This window comes from Aspergillus nomiae (assembly GCF_001204775.2).
Source record: "Aspergillus nomiae NRRL 13137 chromosome Unknown contig00047, whole genome shotgun sequence".
Lineage (NCBI taxonomy): Eukaryota > Fungi > Ascomycota > Eurotiomycetes > Eurotiales > Aspergillaceae > Aspergillus > Aspergillus nomiae.
Genome location: NW_015378102.1, coordinates 66,021 through 88,107, shown reverse-complemented (window position 1 = coordinate 88,107; position 22,087 = coordinate 66,021). Strand labels below are relative to the sequence as shown.

At 48.2% G+C, this 22,087-nt stretch overlaps 7 protein-coding genes across 7 annotated transcripts; 3 read left to right on the top strand and 4 right to left on the bottom strand.

The window, feature by feature from the left end:
• Positions 1-164: 164 nt before the first annotated feature.
• ANOM_003113 (phytanoyl-CoA dioxygenase family protein) lies at positions 165-2,097 on the bottom strand (the record flags this gene model as incomplete). Its single annotated transcript, XM_015548370.1, has 2 exons — positions 165-1,046; positions 1,837-2,097. 2 exons carry the CDS (start codon positions 2,095-2,097, stop codon positions 165-167), a joined length of 1,143 nt encoding a protein of 380 aa, XP_015409613.1.
• Positions 2,098-3,251: 1,154 nt separating this feature from the next.
• On the bottom strand, positions 3,252-4,299 carry ANOM_003112 (SDR family NAD(P)-dependent oxidoreductase; the record flags this gene model as incomplete). The annotated part of the gene is made up of 3 exons (XM_015548369.1): positions 3,252-3,881; positions 3,950-4,201; positions 4,258-4,299. 3 exons carry the CDS (start codon positions 4,297-4,299, stop codon positions 3,252-3,254), a joined length of 924 nt encoding a protein of 307 aa, XP_015409612.1.
• Positions 4,300-4,934: 635 nt separating this feature from the next.
• On the bottom strand, positions 4,935-6,931 carry ANOM_003111 (uncharacterized protein; the record flags this gene model as incomplete). Its single annotated transcript, XM_015548368.1, has 7 exons — positions 4,935-5,239; positions 5,306-5,673; positions 5,735-6,109; positions 6,176-6,382; positions 6,445-6,568; positions 6,629-6,762; positions 6,819-6,931. 7 exons carry the CDS (start codon positions 6,929-6,931, stop codon positions 4,935-4,937), a joined length of 1,626 nt encoding a protein of 541 aa, XP_015409611.1.
• A 452-nt stretch (positions 6,932-7,383) lies between these two features.
• Positions 7,384-8,821, top strand: ANOM_003110 (uncharacterized protein; the record flags this gene model as incomplete). Its single annotated transcript, XM_015548367.1, has 4 exons — positions 7,384-7,693; positions 7,751-7,929; positions 7,985-8,373; positions 8,446-8,821. The coding sequence occupies 4 exons, from the start codon at positions 7,384-7,386 to the stop codon at positions 8,819-8,821; spliced, it is 1,254 nt and encodes a 417-aa protein (XP_015409610.1).
• Positions 8,822-10,272: 1,451 nt separating this feature from the next.
• On the top strand, positions 10,273-18,888 carry ANOM_003109 (type I polyketide synthase; the record flags this gene model as incomplete). Its single annotated transcript, XM_015548366.1, has 13 exons — positions 10,273-10,446; positions 10,498-10,642; positions 10,693-10,961; positions 11,035-11,377; positions 11,430-11,520; positions 11,577-11,733; positions 11,787-12,438; positions 12,579-12,738; positions 12,788-15,479; positions 15,530-15,591; positions 15,656-17,528; positions 17,591-17,908; positions 17,977-18,888. The coding sequence occupies 13 exons, from the start codon at positions 10,273-10,275 to the stop codon at positions 18,886-18,888; spliced, it is 7,848 nt and encodes a 2,615-aa protein (XP_015409591.1).
• A 728-nt stretch (positions 18,889-19,616) lies between these two features.
• Positions 19,617-20,414, top strand: ANOM_003108 (uncharacterized protein; the record flags this gene model as incomplete). The annotated part of the gene is made up of 2 exons (XM_015548365.1): positions 19,617-19,868; positions 19,923-20,414. The coding sequence occupies 2 exons, from the start codon at positions 19,617-19,619 to the stop codon at positions 20,412-20,414; spliced, it is 744 nt and encodes a 247-aa protein (XP_015409592.1).
• A 579-nt stretch (positions 20,415-20,993) lies between these two features.
• On the bottom strand, positions 20,994-21,628 carry ANOM_003107 (uncharacterized protein; the record flags this gene model as incomplete). Its single annotated transcript, XM_015548364.1, has 2 exons — positions 20,994-21,479; positions 21,539-21,628. 2 exons carry the CDS (start codon positions 21,626-21,628, stop codon positions 20,994-20,996), a joined length of 576 nt encoding a protein of 191 aa, XP_015409607.1.
• Between the last annotated feature and the right edge of the window lie 459 nt (positions 21,629-22,087).

Sequence of the window (22,087 nt, the reverse complement as noted above, 5' to 3'; positions counted from 1 at the left end):
GACTAGATTTGTTGCATTACTGGATACCTGGTTGGAGTTCGGGGTTTGGGATCGCCCAACTGTATCATGGCAATATAGATGTAACTAGCGCAATTGATGATATTGACGTCCATCACATAAAGCTGCATACAAACCGACCCAGCCAGCCCGTAACGATCGATCAATCATTGATACAACTTCGAAAATCCCTGCCCATCCTCGGGGGGCTGCAACCAATTCCTCTCATCATACTTCCACCCATCCGCACCCTCAATAACATGAAATGTATACGCAAACCGACTCCGATCACTAGTGTTCTTCTCACTCTTATGCAAAACATTGCCATGAATCAACACCAGCGACCCAGCCTTCACCTCCAAAACCTCCACATCCTCCTCCTTGGGCCCCTCCCCCTCCACTTCCTCTTCCTCCATGCCCCTCGGCAACCCAGGCCCATCATTCTCCACAAACTCCGTCCCCACCACCACTCCCTCATCATTCGACCTCCTCACAAACCTCCGCCGCACCTTCCCCCCAGCCCTCCCGCGATGCGAACCGGGATACATCCCGAGCGTCGCATTCCCAGGCCCAGCATCCTGCAACGCAAACCACCACCCCACCGCCGACGGCGGATCCGTATACAGAAACTCCGAGTCCCGATGCGGCGGCACCGCGCCCCCGATCCCCGGCTGCTTGCATATCACCATACTCTGCAGCACACGGGGGTCCTTGAACCCCAACGACCGCGCGATCGCCGCATTGCGCTCCGACAGCGACACGGCCCGGAACGGCGCCGACAGACTGTGCAGCGAGTGTCCGATCTTGTTCACCGCTTGCTGTTTCGGCTTCAGAAGGGCGGGTTTGCCGGTGGCCGGGTCGGGGGATGCGGAGAAGGCGTCGGGCTCGAAGAAGAAGCGGATTTTGTCGCCCGACGTCAGGAAGTAGTCATCACCGACGTGCGGTTTGTTGTCGCCGAGGTCGTCACCGGTCGTGAATTGCGTCAGCGGGTGCGTGTCCAGTGGGAAAGTGTCAAGCAGGTGCTGCGTTTCTGTGAGGAGGGAGCTGATCTCGGAGGGCGTTAGGTGGTCGGGGATGATAGGTAGCCTTTTTCTTGGAAGGAGGCTAGTTGGGTTGGAGTGAGGCCTTCCATTGTGGTCCTTCTTTCTCTCTCTCTCTTGGTGTTCTTTTGGTTTGTGGTTGTGTTGTTGTTTGGGAGGGTGGGCTGGTTTTGGTGGTGTGGTTTGATCCAATGCGGGGAACGCTATTTATTTTGTTGGCGGGTCTTATCGGCTTATCGCGGCCTCGGAGCTTGCCGAGCTTCCAAGTTCAGGTACGCTACTACCTGATAAGGGTTCTTATAGACTAAGAATTTGGTTGGAGCCATTGATGATTGTTTGATTACAATATTTATTTATGCCATGGCCGGGCTATGGGGAAACTCGGATAAAGCTTTAAGCTCTTGGAATCCATCTTGATATCGTCTTATAATGCCCCGAGTACTGCAATGTTTTCTATTTCCTTAGCGCAGACTTGACGGATGTAGTTCCCCATCTGTCCTACCTCGAACGCGTGGTCTGACTGGAGCCTTTGCGTAGCAGTTAAAATGAGAGAGGGCGGTCCATTCAGATGGGATGTGATATGGAACACTCCATTGTTGTTGGATTTGCCCGTGTCGTAGTGTAGAACACCTCCTGACCCCGGCTTTGTATAGGGCACACTGAGTAATAACCGCGGCACTCCACAAACATCTTACCATGACTCCCCTGCGGATCACTAACAACAACGCCTCCCAACCGAATGTCATTCCACGGGTCCTCAGCATCAGCCGGCCTCGGTGCCCCTCCACCAACCCCCAACCAGCAACCCAAACCGGATGTGGGGAAATGCCCTTGCCATGTTGGTTGCGACGTGGGAGACGTTATGAGAGCCGCAGAGGCCTGATTCAGGGTAGCCGATTGCCGCATTGCGTCCGTTCATGCGGCCAAGGAGGTAGTTGTTGTCATCCTTGGGCTTTGGTGGCAGGTTCTCGTGCTCTCCGTCTAGTAGGCCTCGTCCAACGTTCAATTCGGTGGAGGCGATACATATCCACCCTACTGTGTAAACATGGTAGTCGAGCATTTCGGTGACCATGGATTCCTCTTGCTAAGTAAGCGGCGCTTAGAATGCGGTATGAATAATTAGGCTCTCACAGGTTGATTGAATTTTGATTGAACAAGTGCTCGAAAAGCACTATGCGTGAGAATCAAACCACTAATTGTTTATAATGATGTTTTCTCGCCCTTAGGCAACCCAGGGAGGCTGGTACTGCTGGAAGTATACTTAAGCCACAAGAGCCCACGGAAATAACGAACTCCAACAAGGCTCAGCTGGTGTATCGATCGTAATAATGTCTGTCAGTGTCAATACTTTGGTAAACTGCGAAAGGACTGCGGGGTGCTCTATTGTGGCTATGTGCGGATACTCCAGTAGTTTGGTGTGCGATGATGAATGATGATGCTGCCCAATGATTCGTGGTTGTTGCATGCGAGTGGATGATCAAATTCAATGGCTTCACATCTTAGTACAAAAGGTACAGTAGTGCATTCACGGGGCCCGAGCAGGGATTTACGCACTCCATGCACTCATGCCCACAGGTAGACAGGCGCTTAAATCCTCCACAGAGACAGACCAGAGTAAAGAAATGGCCTGGGGTAAGGCCCAACTTCTTGTTGTGTGCATGATGTTCTGCAGCGAGAACTCGATGAAACACTAAGTCTGCTTAAACTCCAAGGAAGATTGGGTTACCTTCGCAGGAAAATCGAATGCCAGCTGCCGTTCTCCTTTTTGTACGTCGTCCTGTGCATGCATGTACTTCACGTAGACAGCGGCCTCATCATTAGTAATTAATTCGGAGTCTGAGCCCATGGCAATTGCTTGTGAGGTGAGGGAGGATGCCTCTGAACTTCGTTGGATCCGTATCCTGAGGCGGATTTGGCGGGATTGCATGGGTGCACCGAGGCACTCTAAATGCTGTCGAATCCAATATCACCAAGGCAGAGAGTCCAATCCTTCGGCAATAACGAGCATTCTGATCCGCTTTGGAAGATCGAAGGCCGATGAATCCCGCACCATAGTTGCATAGATAAGTTGTTACAAAGCAGCTACAAGACTCTTAAAAGGTAGACTTTGACTCGTAGTATGGACTAAAATACTATATTCTGCCTAGGTACATAAAAGAAGCGAGATAGCATAGACAATGAGAAGATCGGCAGCATAACCTTTGCGAGAAAGCCTCACAGACTGGTTCGGGGGATGGTGAGTGTTACTCCACTGTCGATGATCAGCGTGGCTCCATTCGTGTAACTTGCTGCTGGGCTGCACAGGAACACGATAGGATCCGCAACTTCCTCGGCGGATGCAGCTCTTTTCAAGGGCGTCATTGCCTTTATAGCAACGCCCAATTCAGGGTATCGCTTCAAGTTCGCTTCAAACATTGCAGTTTCGGTGTGGAAGGGGGCAACGATGTTTACTCGGATATGGTTCTTGAGGTTGTCAATAGCTAATAGGGGGAGAACGAGAACGTTAGTACGAACAATCTTTGCAAGGTGTGGGGAGGGCTCTTTGGTGGACGGCTTACCTGCTGTTTTGGCTATGCCTACTACAGCGTGCTTGGAAGCTGTATATGACAGCATCCCAGGCGCTACCATATTGCCATTCACAGAATTAACCACGACAATAGAGCCACGGCCAAGGCTACGTGAAGTACCATGACGGGCACTCTGGTGCATGCGAGGCTCCTGTTTAGCCATCGCCGCCGAGACGGCTCTCAAGACCAGCATTGTGCCTCTAGCATTGACGGCCATTGTCTGGTCATAGACGTCAATCTTGAGATGCTGGGTTGCCGCCCCGGAAATACTTTCCATCTACAGGTTCCATCAGCGTCAGTCTCCATGGACGGAAATTGTCATTCCCTTCGTTTCTTCCGACTTACCCCTACTGAATGTACACAATAATCAATTCTGCCAAATTCTTTCACTGCGGCCTCAACCATATTGTTCACGGCAGCCTCATCAGAGACGTCCACCTGGACTGCCGTGGCGCGAAAGTTGGAGTGAGTGGCCCATTTTTGACTGTCCTGCGCGACTGATTCAGCGCCGCTATGGTTCAAATCGGCAAGAATGACACCTTCTACGCCGGCTTGGGCGAGGGCAAAGGCCGTCTCCTTGCCGATTCCTGAGGCAGCCTGCCAAATATCTCGTCAGGAAAGGGGGTCATGGTGACGCTAGGGGAGAGACCTACGCCCGTGACAAGCGCAATGCCGCTGTCCAGTGTAATGGCCATCGAGGCGGTTGCAGGGGCACAGGAAATCTTTTAAAAAGATGTATGGAGCTAATTGGAGGTAGAAGAAGTTCACCCTGCAGATCAACGAAAATAGGGCTGTGAAATCGACATTACTTTGCTGGGAGAGGGGAAATCGGGAACGAGACAAGAAGGGTGTATTATATTTCAGCCAACCCATAAAAGAGTACTTTCTCTGAGCAGGGTTCATCACAATCCAACTTCATGAGGTCGTCTTATTGGATACAATACCATCATAATCCTAGAAACCGGTCTTTGTTTACGTATGTAGCAACAAAGAAAAGGACTCGGGGCTAGTGCTAGTCCTCAGTTGCTATTAGACGGACCTTTCGTAGTCCCATAGCCCTAATGCACACCCGGCTTGGCGCTTGTCCTCCGCCGCAGTACTGACCGGCAGGATGCTACGACCGTCCCTCCCCCCCCTTTTCGAATGCCTTTGTCTTGTAGTCTACCTAGCGAGCAATTGCTTTTAGAAAGAGAATGAGAGATTCTATTTGTATCTTGAGTGACCAATTGAAATCGAGCAAGAATAGTTCCCCTGGAGCCTCTGAATACGAGGGAATAAAGCCGACCATCAGTCAACGGATTTGATATGCCTAGACAGGGTAACTAATCAATCATACGATGACCTGTTCCTTCTGCCACATAAGGAATGAGGCCAGAACCTGTCCCCCGGCACACCCAGTCAGGATCTTCATCTGCAGGTTGTAGCTCTCGGAGAAGACCATGCGGACCATGGTTTGCGCAGCGGGTGGAAGTATAGGAAGTGCCGCAGCCGAATCCAAAACGGAATGAAGCTGCTCATCATCCAGTAAACCGCGTAGGTGAGACCGAATAAACCCGTTCGAAATAGAAGTTACAATGGCCAGGAAGATGGAGCCTCCCATGATCCGAAATTGGGCCACAGCGCCCATAGCGACCGCTAGGGAACAGACAGGGATGTAAGCACTCGTCCGGCTCACCAGGGGCTAGTGGGTCGCAAGCTCACCTTTGTCTCGTTCCTCCACGGTAAAAGGAGTCATCAGGATCAGTAAACTAAGATTTATGCCGCATCCAAATCCAGCAATAACCTGATAGCCGTACTGGGCGGCGGTGATCGTCAAGGAGGCTGGCAGAGTGGAAAGGAGTGCAAATCCCACGACTTGGATGATGGATGCCAGTAGTACGAGGTATACAAGGGGTATCTTAAAGGCTTTTCCCACCACAGAAGATAGAGCAGATCCCACTGGGGCAGCCACCGTAAAGGGAATGAAGCGAATTCCTGCCTGCAGAGGGGATAATCCATTCACGACCTGAAACCTCTGTGGCAGCTGAAAGATAGTAACAATCCAGGCACCCCCGAGAAAAATCGAGTTCCTAGTGTTATTGATCAGTCACTGGGATCGCACTGTTGATTTTATGGAATTAAGTCACATACACTAGCATTCCAACCCAGACCCGGTTATGAACGAAACGCCAGGGAAACACGGGCTCGACTTGAGTTGAGGTTAGCGTAACTTGTCGTTCCCACGCCAGAAATAAAACCCAGGTCACTCCGGAAATGACGAGCATGACAATGGTAAACGGAGATTTCCATTCGTACGCTTGATTTGCTTCTTCCAAAGCGGCCACAAGGCACACTGTGGCCACAAGAAGCATGCTGGAGCCAAGCATGTCGACCTTGCGAAAGGTCTGGAAGATGGATTTCTGTATCGAAAAACTAGTCCTCTCGTCTCGCGGTACATGATGGTTTGGGAAGCGGTTGGGCAACAAGAGTATGAGGAGTATGCCCGCCAGAGCTGCCGGGGGAATGCTGTTCGTGCAAGCCGTTAGTGGAATCACAATTCTTGATCACTCAGTTACAAAAGCATTAGCTTACTTGAGAAGGAAAACCCATCGCCACGTCGATGATTCAGAGATAGCTCCACCGAATATAGGCCCCAGAAGAAGGGAAATGGCGTATACAGTTGCGGCAGAACTCATATAACTTGCATATTTGTCCGAGGGTACCAGCTCGAGAATAATTGCAGCGCAGAGGGAATAGTTTCCAGCACCCCCAATTCCTTGAAATGCCCGAAAGATGATCCTGTTGGGTTGGTTGGCTGATCTGCCATGGCTATGAAAACTCCACATGCGGAAGAGGCTTACAATTGCACTATGGTTTGGGATGCACCACATGCACCAGAAAATATTATGAAGATCAAAATGGCTGTGATCAAGGATGACTTTCTCCCGAAAAGATCACTAAGCTTCGCAGAGATGACAAGGACCCCTATCCCCCCAAAACATCAACACAGCAAGTTCGTTGAAGAGCGAAGACGAGGCTCCTTACCCACATATCCAAGCATGTAGGCTGCTATAACCCAGTATACCTTATCCAGACCTCCAATTTCACGAGTGATGCTAAACGAGCTTGTATTGACAATAGGAATCTCGAGATTCGTCAGAAAGAGACACATGAAGAGCCTGGATAAAACACACAAAGTTAACAAAGCCTCAAGGTTTGCGGAGCCATCCCTTACGAGGCAGTGATTAGGTGCAACCTAATGCCTGTGATATATTGGTCCTTGATAGTGGTACTCCCACTGAAGACAACTGCCGACTTGGCCTCTGTAGGAACGTTGGAGCCGTCCATAGTTTAATGATGAATGAAAAAGCAGGAGAATTGTTGAATTCAAAAGGCAGGCACATAGAACATTCAAGTTATAATCACCCAAATTGTCTCTATTTCCTCGGTTGGTGAGAAAGAAAGGAGGTACACTCAGCAGCAAGTGAGAGAGTAATCAAACTAAATGGAAAGGGGGAAATGCGTAAGAATCTCAAAAAACATAGTATGGACTCTTCCCTGAGAGCAACAAACAGGATCACTACTGATTGGGCAGCAATATAGCCCCTGTTAAGCCTGGGATTTATCTGTATTGTTAGCTCTGCGCCAGGCTAAGCATGACAAGACCACCGACGCCACCATCCGTGCTTCGCTTTGCGGTGGTGATGAACCATGCTGACAGAAGTTATTTTCGGATGTGATAAATTTAGTTAGAATTATGCATGTCAACCTGGGATGGTGTTTCGGCGCGGGGTTCAATCATGATCGCACGGTCACTCGCCAGGAGTGTGTATATCATGGCCATTTCACCCCAAAAAGATGATACGGAGATCATATCTTATGCCCCTACAGAGACTATGGAATCAATGTCAACTGACCAATTGCAAAAGCTCCTTCAAGGCCCTGCTGGCAGACCGCCACCAGGTGTGGAGCCCAACCTGATGAGCCCTGCAAACCAACGTATATCTGGACAGGCGGCTATACTAGTCTGCTTCATAGCGGCCTCCATTTCTTTGTTCATGCGAATATACACGAGGATATTTGTTATCCGCAAGACCAACATGTCCGATTGTAAGAATGCGCGCAGAAGACAATTGTTTTTTTTCCCTTGCTAACTTGACCCCTTAGACTCCATCATTGTAGCCTGGGTAGAGACGCTCTTTCTTCATCCAACTACACAGACCGAACTGATATTTTTTAAGGCAATCTATGTGAGCTTCGGCGTCATCTCTTGGCTGGGAAATGATGCTGGACCCGGGGTTGACATGTGGAATCTACGCCTAACGGATTTTAGAAGAATGCAATATGTTGGTTCATTGTCTGAATGCCAACTCATTTCCTGGAAACTAACAGTTGATCCAGTGGTTTCACACAGGCTCGATACTATATGGTATATGCATTTTCTTCATAAAAGCGTCCATCCTTCTCCAGATCGTGGACATTTTTGTGCCTACCAAACGGAATGACCCTATGTTCTGGATCTGCCATGCCTTGATATGGATCAATTTTCTTTTCTACCTGATTAGCAGCTTCCTCGAAATTTTCGCCTGCCGTCCACTAAACAAGGCCTGGGACCCACTCATTACACAGGGGTCCTGTATGGATATGTTCCTCCTCATATTTCTTGCTAGTTTATTGAATGCCGCCTCAGATTTGATTATCCTCATTTTGCCGCAAACGCGCATTTGGAGATTGCAAATGCCACTGTCTAGAAAGGTTGCTGTCTCAGCAGTCTTTTTGTTTGGTGTAATGTAACGCAAATGCTTTCTTTTCTTCCTCTCCACCTCGAAACCCTTCATTGATTGTGACTAATACTTCAGTAGTGCTTGTGTCTCGTCTATTGTGAAACTAGCATTCGCCGTGAGTCTGATGCAGAACAAGGAGAACGTATCCTATTACAGCTGGCTAGAGGGAGTTTGGCCGCAGCCAGAGATAGCATCAGGGATCGTCGTTGCCTGTCTTCCAGTGCTGCCCAAGCTTTTCAACAGTCTAAAGCAGAACAACCGTATAGCCCGGATGAACAAGTCTCTTCAAGTACTTCTTCCCTCATTATCATTCGGAAGTTGGAGAAATACAGGAACCAGCAGGGTCGTAACCAGCGAGATAGCCACCACGGCTTGTCAATCTGTACAGACCAAGGACTGCCACTCAGATGACTATCCGCTTATTTCCTTGACAGCTGAAAGGCATCCGGTGTAGCTAATGGTTCGGCTCGAGTGCACAGTATTGTCATGGTTGAAATGAAACGCATGTCGGACGAACCCAGCTATTGACTGAAAGGATCATTGTAACTAAGTCAATCTCTCGCTTGAATCAAATGACAGTGTTCTAGTTTATTCACTTGCTAGACAAACGAAACATTAGACTTATCGAAATAATTACCGCCAGGCAACACAAAAGCGCCAACACACAGATTGGGCTCTATACAGTGTGTTTCAGTATTTATTTTTCTGTTTGACAATGCTAGTTTCAAGAATGTGCCACTGACGCCCATGCTATAGTCCTTTTGATTAACTGCGCTACCTTTCCTCTTGCAATAGGATCCGATCCCCGCCGTCATGAATGTAGACTGTTGCTGAGCTGGGGGCCATAGTGATAGTAACGATGGTATGTGGGCGGCTGGGATGTTGATCATTTCCGCATCCGCCTCGAAGTGCATTATTTGCCTGTCGCCGGGGCTGAGGAGCGTCCTCAGTTCTTCAGGGACTACTCCTGCAGAGCCAACCTGCACCGCGAAATACTGGCTGTAACATCACGAATGCTTGGCTGCGTTTCGTGGATTAGCTGCACAGCCAGCCCCCGAATGAGAAGCCCCATGACTCCATCAAAGGGACCGTCTTCTTCAACTAGCCGCCCAGGATCCCTGAGAGCCTTGGCTCCGTTTTCTTCAGTGTCATCCGCGTACGTGAGAAATGCATCATTTGGGGCCACGAGGCTCTCGGGCCCTGAAGAAATATCGCTAGTTGACGGCCGGCCGAAGAAAGCGAGAGCAAACCTGCTGGTACCAGGGGTCCTTTGCGTTGCGAACGCATTATCTATCCAATGGTTCGTGTGCTTTGGCCCAAGTAGTTTCCGAATTGCAGCTTGGAGCGTCAGCGATGCGTTGTCCTAAACGGGTCATGATTGATGTTACACACCTGTTTGATAATCGAAAATCTCCTGGTAGTAGCAAACAAGCACTAATGACGTATCAAGAGGGGGTGGCACTGTCTCACTGTGGCAGGAACCAAGGCCAGAGCCGTCTAAAACAGCAGGGTGTGGAGGTTTGAAGACTCGCCCGACCATTCTCGCCCACTCCATGCAGGCATTGGAATCGCATCTCTGTCAGCTAGAAAGGCTCAGCGGATTTCTGTTGCCCGAAAGCAAACACTGGGAGGTATCATGCCGTACTTATATCCCTGCCAAATGCGCAGGCTGGGCAGGCTGTCCCCACATGCCAGTACGTCGTCGTGCATGACGCTGCTAACCATCTATGTAGGAGGTAGTAGTATAGATCCCGGCTAGTAATTCTGCACGTAATCTGAGCAATTGATACTCGTCCGTATTTTTGTACTCAGAATCCCTGGTGCACACTATATATCCAGTACAGCTTTCACAGAGATTTCACGCCGGACACACACTCGACTCAGGCTTATGCAGAAATCCAAATCATGGATTCAGTTGTCTCGAACCCAATCGCAGTCATTGGCTTCTCCCTCAAGTTCCCGGGAGATGCCAATTCCTCAGAAGCATTCTGGCGCATGTTAGAAGAGAAAAGATGTGCAATGACTGAATGGCCGGTAGACCGAGTTAATCTGGAAGCATTTATTCACCGTGATTCAAAGGTGGCGTACGGTATATGACACGAGAAATTTTAAACTGACGTTGCTTGCAAGGACTACGTTCTGGGAGCCCATTTTATGAAAGAAGACCCTGCCTTGTTCGATGCTCCGTTCTTTGGAATCTCTGGAACCGAGGCAGCTGCCATGGATCCGCAACACCGCATCTTGCTAGAAACTGCGTATCGAGCTCTTGAATCTGGTAAGTCAGACACGTACTTTGTATAGGCATATAAGCTCACACCTCCATAGCGGGAATACCGATAGAAAAGGCAAGCGGAACCAAGACAGGCGTCTACACTGGTTGTATGACGGACGACTACAAGCGAATAACGAGCCATGATCTTGATCTTACTCCAAAGTACGCTGTTTTAGGTACGACAATGTCTATGCTAGCGAATAGATTGAGCTGGTTCCTCAACTTGCATGGTCCATCTGTGAGCTTGGACTCAGCATGCTCAAGTAGCTTAATGGCGCTGGACATGGCTTGCCAAGGGTTGCGAAACAAAGATTCGGATATGGTAAGTCCGACTGATACCTGACCTCACTGTCGTTTTAACTCAATGAATCAAAACGTATGTTAACTTTTGGGAGGCACTGGTAGCTGGGTCTGCCCTGATTCTGGGGGCTGAAGCCATTCTGTCCCTGACAAGGATGAATGTTTTGTCCCCTCATGGGCGTTCATATAGCTTCGACTCCAGGGCGAATGGATACGGTCGTGGTGAGGGATGTGGTGTAGTTGTTCTTAAGCGTCTATCAGATGCGATAGCAGATGGAGACTCTATCAGAGCCGTTATTCGTTCAACTGGCTCTAACCAAGACGGATATACACCCGGTGTGACACAACCGAGCAAGGAGTTGCAAGCTCGTTTGATTCTAGATACTTATAGAAAGGCTGGTTTAAGTCTTTCAGAGACCAGATTCTTTGAAGCGCATGGTAGGGTAGATGTGGCTTTTCTATTGGGATCAAGTGGCTCACGCGGAAGTAGGAACCGGCACCGCGATTGGTGATCCTACAGAGGCCGAAGCAATAGGAAGCGTATTCAGAATGATTCGCTCGGCGGATGATCCCCTCTATATGTATGAATCAACAATTATCCTATGGCCCTCAATCGTTTGCTGACAGTTCGAAATAGTGGTGCGGTAAAATCTAATATTGGCCATCTAGAAGGTGGCAGTGGGATAGCCGGCATCATAAAAACCATCATGGTGCTTGAAAAAGGGATCATACCACCGAACGCGAACTTTGAGTGCTTAAACCCTGAGATAGATGCAGAGTTCTTGAACATCAAAGTAAGTCATTGGGAGTATCACTGGAATTGAGACACATGTTTAGATTGTTCAAGATCCCTACCGAGAACACACCCTGGCCTACTAAAGGGCTGCGGAGAGCGTCAGTCTCTTCCTTCGGCTATGGGGGCTCAAATGCCCATGCGGTGTTAGAAGATGCTTTTCACTACTTGGAAAGCCACAACCTCACTGCAACGCACTTCTCTGTTACGGATCCTCCATCCGATAGAAAACTAACAAATCACTCTGAACAACACCCTGTTGATGTACCTGGTAATCACAATACCAAGCGACCAGTAAGGCGGCTTTTGAAGCCTTTATTGTTCGTTTGGTCATCCAAAGACGAGGGAGGAGTCCAGCGGACGGTTGATGCATATAACCATTTTTTCCGGGGAATCACAGATAAAGATATCGACGAAGCAAGGTTTCTAGGCCAATTAGCCACGATTCTGGCGGTTAAGAGAAGTAAACTGTCATGGAGAGTATTTGCCCTGGCAGATTCCTTGGGTACGTTGAAAACCTTGGAAAGCGTGACGTCGAAGCCCATCCAAACGAGCAAACTCCTCGGCCTTGGGTATATATTCACGGGTCAAGGAGCACAGTACTACCATATGGGCATGGACCTTATCCAATATCCTGTTTTTCGTCAGACCATGGAGTTATGTGATGAGGCCCTTCATTCTTTTGGCTGTGGGTGGTCAACCCTGGGTAAGTCACGCTCATGATTCTTGGTTAATTCCCACTTTGGCATATGAAGGTCACATTCTCAGTTACATCTCTCGTGGGATTTATATCATACAATCTTACAATAAACCTTGAATCATCTTCAACGTTCTAACAGAGTGCAGACCTACTAGCCCATCCGGATGTTTCTTATGATATCAGTGATCCTGAGATCTCGCAGCCACTTACAACGGCATTACAAATATCATTAGTGGAATTGTTATCTTTTTTCGGTCTCAAGCCATCAACTGTTGTTGGACATTCCTCTGGCGAAATTGCTGCTGCGTAAGTCACTTTATATCCAAATCAGCAATTCCTCAGCTTACAATATTAGCTATGCGGCAGGAGCACTCTCGTTGCCCTCAGCTTGCCAGGTGTCATACTTCCGAGGTGTACATGCGGGTAGCCTCAAAAAAAGAGGCACGGGTGCAATGCTGGCAGTTAGCCTTTCTGAAAATGAGGTTGAACCATACCTAGAGCTCGCACGATCTAAACATGGGAACTTGAGTCTTTTTGTATCGTGCATAAATAGTCCATCCAATATAACCATTTCTGGAGATTCTGAAATGGTTGGCTATTTGAAGGCAACCCTGGACAAGGAGAATATCACCTCACGCCCGCTAAGGACAGGAATAGCATACCACACTCCTCAGATGAGAGAGATTTCAGCAGACTACGCGCTATCCCTGCAAGGACTAACAAGGTCACCGCAAGTTACTCGTTCAGTGACCATGATATCATCTGTATCGGGAAAAATGATTGAGAATCTGGAGTCTCTTTCCACCCCCAACTACTGGGTCAAAAACCTTCTGAATCCAGTAAGGTTCTGCAACGCAATGATCGAAGCTTTATCTAGTACTACAATTGATCAGACAAGGAGAAAACATGGGTCCTCTAAAGAACCTACAGTGTCTGACTGGCTGGAAGTTGGTCCTCATTCAACCCTCCAGCGGCCTTTCCGTGAAATCCTCCAAGCGACTCCCAATAAAGGGGACGTCAGATATGCCTCAGTCCTTGATAGACGGCTTCCTCCTTTCCAATCTTTACTTTCGTTGGCTGGTCGTCTCTACTCCCAAGGCTTTGAAATATCCCTGAACAAGATCAATCAAATACAGGAGGGAATGCCAATCTCCGAGAAAGCCCTGGTGAATCTTCCCGAGTACCAATTCAATCACTCAAGGAGATATTGGCATGAATCATCAACTGGCAGGAATGTCCGCTTGAGGCCGCACAAGCGCCATGAACTTCTTGGTACTCCTACACCGGAATCAACTCCTTCGGAGGCAATATGGAGGAAAATATTTGATTCATCTGAGACACCGTGGATCCTGGATCACAGCGTAAACGGAAAGCCTATATATCCTGCCAGCGGAATGATCGTTATGGCCGTTGAGGGAGCCACACAACTGGTGAATCAAACACGCAATATATCCGGATTTCTTGTTCAAGATGCAGTCTTCATGCATCCAATTTCCATTAGCCAAATTGCAACAACAGAGGCCAATTTATATATGCGATCCTTGCATCAGGTTGTTGATAAAAGTTCCCAATCTTATGAGTTTCGTATCTATACAGAGCTCGGACATCAATGGCAAGAGACTTGCCGAGGGATTATCTCGGTACAATCTGAGAATCAAGTTGGTGAGACTGACCAGAATATCCTGAATCTTCTTCGCGCCTCGGAGTCAGAGCATTATCAAAGCCAACTGGAAGATGCAGTGCGCCAATGCCGTGAGAAGGTCTCCTCCACTACGATGTATAAGGCTTTCGAGGCCAATGGCCTGAACTACGGCCCCGCATTTCAGGTTCTCGATGATATAGCTTGGAATGACAATGGCTGTGCGGTAGGGACTATTAAGGTGTTCCCATGGACGAGGAAGCAATCCCGAAATGGCCAACAAAGACACGTTATACATCCAGCGACAGTTGATGGTCTTGGTCAGCTTGGTTGGGCTGCACTTACAAAGGGAGGTCGAGTGGTACTCTCCAATGGATTGGTATCTACACGTGTACGGCAAGCCTGGATATCTGCAAGCGGAGCTTCGTCCTTCCAAACCTCTAGGTTGAAAGCTTACACCCAATCTGAGATAGTAGGGCTCCGTGGGGCAAACATATCTGTGGTAGCGTTAGATGATGCTGGCCGACCGAAATTGCGTATTTCAAGCATTGAAATGACCTCGGTCTCTGGTAGTTGGGAAACCAGTACAGCTAGCCTGCAGCGCAAACAATTGTGCTACTCGATCGAGTGGAAGCCTGATATACAGCTTTTGTCCAAAGAGCAGCTCCAAATTCAGTTCGGTCCCCAGCAAAGAGATGAAGACCACTATGAATTTTGGGATTATCTTGAAATCCTGCTTCTGTACTTTGCTCGCAAGGTGGTACAGAAAGCAGATGCTTTGGGAACATCTCATCTATCATTCCACCTTCAAAAGTATGTTTCCTGGTTAAAGTGGCAACTTGATCGTTATAATTCTGGCCATGTGCTGCCAATTTTGGGCCATCACCCTCTTCTCCAAGATGACGACCCTGAACTTGTCCAAAGACTCTGCCAGAAAGTTATGGAAATGAGCCCAGAAGGGAATCTATTTGTTACAGTGGGAAATAAGATAGAGGGAATCCTCGAGGGAACCGTTGAACCTTTAGAGCTATTGTTTAGCGATGGTTTGGCAGCAAATCACTACTGCCTGGCATGCAACAGATTACTGGAGCGTGGCCATTTTAGCAGCTATCTTGAGGCTTTGGGGCATCGGAGCCCGTCGATGAGGATCTTAGAGATAGGTGCTGGGACGGGCTCAATGACGAATCATATTCTCCAAGCATTGAGTTCGAACAGTACTGGAAAAGGCCACATGTCAAAATTTCTGCGGTATGATTACACTGATATCTCGGAAGCCTTCTTCGAAGATGCAAGACAACGTTACGCTTCTTACGGACAGAAATTTAACTTTCGTATTCTTGACATTGAGAATGACCCGGGAAAACAGGGCTTCGAGCTTGGAAGCTACGATCTTGTAGTGGCTGGATGGGTGAGTAATGACTCTGATCCTAGTATGGATTCTTCTAACAAGTGCAACAGGTTCTACATGCGACTAAAAATCTCAGTGTGTCTATTCATAATGTTAGAAAGTTGCTTAAGCCGTGAGTTTCTTTCTCCTATTCTAGTAATGATAGTAGCTCCTTCTAATGATACTGAATGGCTTAGTGGTGGGAAGCTTGTGCTGGTAGAGTTGACACAACCCGAGACCTTAAGGAATGGCTTTATTTTTGGCACTCTTCCTGGATGGTGGCTAAGCACTGAAGAGTACCGGCAATGGGGACCTTCGATATCGGAAGAGAAGTGGACTGAAATACTCAAACTAAACCACTTCAACGATCTCGACCTTGTGTATGCAGATAATGAGACAGAAAGATACCGGGAGCACAGCCTCATGGTCGCTACAGCAGCATGCACGACGACTGGACTTTCCATGCAAGGCAATACGAGAAGGCGTATTGTTTTCGTCGTTGATGCTAATCGCCAGTTGCAAGCAAATTTGGTTCAATATCTTACCCATGCTCTAAGCTCGGAGCAGATAGAATGCGAAACTTTATCATTCAGAGAAATAGCAGCGTTGTCAGTGGCCGATAACCCCTTGGTTGTTTTCCTCCCTGAGATTGAAACATCTGTCCTTGCCGACTTGAGCAATGATCTCTTCCAGGCACTGCACACATTTCTCTGTACGGTACAAGATGTGGTATGGGTTACAGCTTCTAGCAAAAGAACCCCAGCATCGGCAAAGATGCATCTCATTCGAGGATTGGCCAAAGTGCTCTGCACAGAGAACGACCGGCTGTCCTTTGTCACAGCAAGCCTGGAACACCGCGGGGATAACCTTGCACGTTGGGAGAAGCACATCCACAGCATAATATCGAGTCGCCTATTAGAAGGTAGAGAGGCCACCGAATTAGATTATCAGGAGCAGGATGGAGTTTTGTGCATTGGCCGAGTAGCCGAGGCTGAGGACATGAACGACCTCTTGTTTGAGCAAACCCAGGCACCGTTGAAAATGAGGCAATTTCGACAGAATATCCCGCTATCTGTCCGTATCTCTAACCCAGGGTCTCTCGATGCCAACTCGATGATATTTGTCGAAGACTTGGAGTATGGCAAAGGTCATCTTTCACCTTATGAGATTGAAATCGAGGTTAAGTCAGTTGGCGTGAACTTCCGGGATGTGCTTATCTTGCTCGGGAAATTGCGCGACGGCGCCACATTAGGACATGACTGTGCGGGAATTGTGACTCGTGTTGGCTCACATTGTCAGTCTCTCAGGCCTGGAGACCCTGTTTGCGCCGCAATTGGAGGTTGTCTTCGCACCTTTGCTCGATGTGACTATCGTCAAGCATGCAAACTCCCCAACGACATGACATTCACTGTGGCTGCGAGCATACCTACTCCCGGCGCAACGGCTTACCATTGTTTAGTAAAGATTGCTCACCTCCAAAAGGGCGAGTCAGTTCTCATTCATGCTGGAGCCGGTGGTACTGGGCAGATGGCGATTCAAATAGCTCAAAACTTAGGCGCAGAAATATTTGTGACTGTTGGATCACAGGAAAAGCGAAACCTTCTTTCAGAGAGATATAACATCCCGCAAGATCACATCTTGTATAGCAGAGACACTTCTTTTACCAGGCGCCTAATGCAATTGACCGGCGACAGAGGAGTGGACGTGGTGCTTAATTCATTATCAGGAGATAGTCTCATTGCTTCATGGGAATGCATCGCACCGTTTGGTCGATTTGTCGAGATCGGAAGAGCTGACGTGGACGCAAACTCAAGGCTCCCAATGGGCAGATTCGCAAAAAATGTGTCCTTCTCTGTTGTGGCGATGGATCATGTTTGCCATGCATGCCCGGCACTTCTCCAAGAGTCCTTAGAGCCCGTGCTGAGAATGATCGCAGAAAAAGCTCTACAGCCAGCCTGGCCACTACAAGTCTATCCCGTTTCTGCCCTTGAGGATGCTTTTCGGCTAGTGCAGAGCGGAAAGAGCAGTGGTAAGGTAGTCATAAGCCTGGGCGAGGCGGATATCGTGCGTGTAAGTATCCTGGAATTTGAAAGTCTCGTCATCAATGTTGCTGACATTTCACTATCAAAAAGACCTCCTTGCGCCATGAGCCATCTTACTTGCTCTCTCCAGATGCGACATATGTCATTGCAGGAGGGCTCGGGGGTCTTGGCCGTAGTTCTGCTCGATGGATGGCGTCAATGGGGGCAAAGCATCTGATTCTGCTGTCACGTTCAGGGCCAAAGACGGATGCCTCCCGACAGTTGATAGAGGAACTCGCCAAGCATGGAGTCAATGTAAGAACGCCACGCTGCGATGTTGCCTGCATGGACGCACTATCTGCGGCGCTCCTTGATTGCAGCGACTTGCCTCCGATAAAGGGTTGCATCCAAGCCACAATGGTCTTACAGGTAGGCCTTCATCCACAAATTCTAAGCGTAAATGTCAAAAAAGGGCTAACTATAAATCTTTTATATAGGACACTATATTCGAAAAACTAACTTATGCTCAGTGGGATGCTACTATTCGCTCAAAAGTACACAGTACTTTGAACTTGCACTCCCTTCTTCCAACAGACCTGGATTTCTTCATTCTTCTCTCCTCTCTCGCTGGAGTTTTTGGTTCAGTCTCCCAAGCTAACTATGCAGCTGGAAACGCATTCCAAGACGCATTTGCTGCATATAGACGGTCGCTCGGCCAGCGCGCCATCTCCCTTGACCTGGGCCGAATGGACGGTGTTGGCATTATCGCAGAAAACGAGAAATACGCACAGAACCAGAACAATGTGCCCGTAATGGCGCACATCCCTGAGGCCGATTTCCATGCATTACTAGAGCAATGTTGCCGCCCGGAGCATAAGGACACCCCAGACCAAGTAGTACCGGAACCAAAGCCTGGCACATTAGCTCAAACGCACCAAATCCTCGTTGGCCTCACTACCCCCGCACAGTTTCGCGCACAGAACATCGATCCTCCCACATGGCTCTTGGAGCGCGGGCTTTTCAAAACCCTCCAGCGGGAGTTGGTAGAGGACACGGAAGGGGAACACTTCCCGGACCCGAACACAGCTTCAAACAGCCCAAGTTACTGGCAATCTGCGTTTGTGCGCGCAGGTCCCTCCTCGGCTTCGTCAGTTGTGGTAAAGGGACTGACCCAGAAGCTCTCACGTGCGCTTGACGTGTCAATCGAAGAGATTGATCTGCAGCGGTCTCTGGCCATGCAGGGCGTTGACTCATTGTTGGCCGTAGAATTGCGCCATTGGATATCTCGCGCCTTTAAAGCGGACGTCTCCGCCCTGGATATTAGCAGTGCGCCCAGTTTGGATGAGTTAGGTGCGTTGATTGTGGAACGAAGTGAGCTCTTTCAGGGGCAGCGAGCGGAAATGCAGTAACCAGAACAACATTTATCATGTATTACATTAATCTGGCTGTGATTTCGAGTATTTAACATGCTGAGAAGTTGACTAAACAATAGCAACTTACTTTCACTATTCCAGTTCTTATGTAGGAATTTCAGAATAGATATGCGAGCTATGTAATAAGAAACTATATTCTACTTTACAGAATAGGCCATGATAGCCCATTTATATCAAGATACCGTATCTCTGCTTCCAATCGTGTTTGCAGCTATTATGGTACAGACCAGTCGGCATCTCGCGGGATAGAGGTTGCAGCATAGATTGTCAGTATCTATCTTAGAACAACTCCACAGGGGCTCTGTTTTTCTCAACACTATCTTAACAATTGTCGCTTCGAGCTGTCAATCTCCTAGTATTCTTTCTAGCCATACCTTGGAGTATACCGCTGCTTAGCAGTCAGTCGATACTTCACATGGTCTGTATTGAGTCTACAACTGCAGTCGCACTGCGGACGTGTTCTAGGAGGAATGTAGGTGTTAGGGATATGATGCACCACGTGACTGAGACTGAGAGAGAAAATGGCACTGGCAATTGCCTAAGGGTTAAGGAGTGTTGCCGCCTAACTAGTCCCCGAGTCCTAGGGCATCAAACATCTTCTTTTTACCTGGACAGTATAAAACAAACTCAGAGATGATTTCTTTATCTCAACAACTCCTACAAGAGCGCCCTGTATACAATACTGCTCTTAAGCTTTCTTGACGATGGAAGAAGTCCAACGGGACCACCAGTACCGACTTTTCCTCCGTCTATTCATGTCAGAAGACATTTTGGATATCAAAACTACCAATGACTCCTCGATAACCAATATTGACGAAGTAGTGAGAAAAAATCCCAAGTTAAAGAGGTTTGTTGGTTACAAAGATGCGATCACCGACCCCGTCTATATAGACAAGGGCGAACAGGGCTTTGTTTTCCGGTTCAAACACAATGAACGAGATCTCTGCCTGAAGTTGGTAGGTCTATGTGGCTATCTTCTCTTCAGTGGTCATTAATAACTGAGTATGCAGTTCTATGATTACGAGGACCCACGGCCATATCACGAAAAGACCATCGCTTTGATCAGTCCTATTGGATTGGAATCACGTGCATTTGCTCGTCTCTGCGACCTACATGAGAATGGCCATTGGGCAGTGCAGTGTCATGGATGGATGTGTCTCACTGACTCCCAGCTTCAACAGCTTCGGGAAGCAAGTGGACGAGTGAGAAATAACTGGCGTTGGCATAAGGTCCGCTGGGGTATCGTGAAGGACTTCGTTGCTGATGAGCCGCCGAGCTGTCAAGACGAAAGGTTCCGGCTAATTATTTCAAATTTCTCCGTCCCAAAACGCGGCCAAATTCTCCCTCGCGATATCAAGAAGGAAAATTATAGAGGGGAACTTATTGTTGATCTAGGATCTACTGTTACCTTCCCTTTCTATCGTTACTTCGCGAGACAGACTGATCTCGATAGGTTCTTTGAGGACTTGGACCGATTTGGATTACCTGCGTGGGACCGGTAGAATATAGTGACATTGCGGTCCTCTTTTTCAGGCTTCCGAAATTCTTACAAGATAGTGGTCTCCTTAAACTTAGAGCCTTGTAAGCCATGGTTTCATCTACATTCAGCTTCGTAAAATTGACCCAGCAGACCTGCTTTATATAGTATAAACTCGACATCCTCGCGGATTGCTTTTGGATATAACTTAATAGGACTGTAGTCTGGGGCCGTACTGCATAGCCCTGAATCCCCACAATATGGGCAGAAATGCTCTGGCCTCTGTCCACTTTTGGCATTATGATCAGCATAATCCTCATCCTATCTAAGGTGGACAGCGCCCTCACACTAGCAGTACCGATCACAGTAGAATAGACTGATAAAAAGGTATAGTCGAAAACGCCGCTGAGCACTTGCTGCAAGACTGGTTGAAGTAAATTAAATCCATCCAGAAATTGGAGGCTACAACAATAATTTGCCTCAGCAATATACATGAGTCATTGTATGAAGTTGGAGCACTGGATGAAGGCAGCAAAAGCATGATATTAATAACTATCTCGAGATTTCACTACCCCGAGCCATCCACCATATGTATTCAACTGGCTTAGAGCGCCTCAATAGCGTACTGGAAGTCATCCAGAAGAAGCGTGATGTTCTCCGTCAACTCCTTATCCTTCCCAGCAGACTTAATGCGGAAGAATAAGGAATCCACAAGATACAGATCGTCAAGATCAACCGTCTGCAACGCGTTTGTGTTGGTATACTGAACCGAAACGTACTTCTGGCGAGCTAGGGTAGCTCCGGTGATCTGAATCTCACACGGAACTGTCTGTTTTTTGCTTCCTTTCTTGACGCTGCAGCCGAGTTTCACAGACTTTCCGTTGAATTTATCCTTGCCCCCGTCCACACTGACATAACCCCGGACATTGACGTCGGTGATGTTGGTCATTGGGTAGAACAAGAGCTTGTTTCCGTTGGTGGTCTTGACGTTCGAGGCTTGAACGGAATAGCGGCCAACTTGCCAGTCGCCTTGGTATTTCAGGCCCTGGAAGGGGTTGGGCTTGAGGGGACCAAGAGCGCGATTATTGAACTACGGGGATTCCAATCAGTACCAAGATAAGACTGCAAGATTGATTTAAGATATCTTACTGGAATATTCCAGTCTTTCGCTGCCTCGGTAGGAGCGGCAACAGCTACACTGGCCGCGACTGAAAGGAGGGAGAGGAATGAAAACTTCATGTTGAATTGTGTGCAGATGCCAAAACCCGAAAGGAAGAGAGATAAGAATCAATATTTGAGGTGAGGGATAGTGGTGGGATAATAAGGACCCGTTGCCCCTTTTATACGACTGCCAGGGCTGAATGGCCCATCTCGGACAAGGGGTTGACATTTCCAGCCGCACAGACTGTGGGACCCGGATCTTCAATTGAGTTTATGACTAGCATGCTATTAAGGTACAATCAGGGTTTGATATCTGTACGAAAAGAGGATCAATCTCGGAGCTGTTCGGTACCCTTGCATCCTCACATATCAAATAAATCGACAGATCAGATGATTTACATTCCGGACACGAAGAATCGCCCTCCCTTGGAGCCTTTGGGAAGAAAAGCAAAACTTGACTATTGGCATATAGAAGATCTTGGACCGGATTGAAAAGATATTACATAACGTCCTATACCCAGAGAAAAGGCAAAGTAC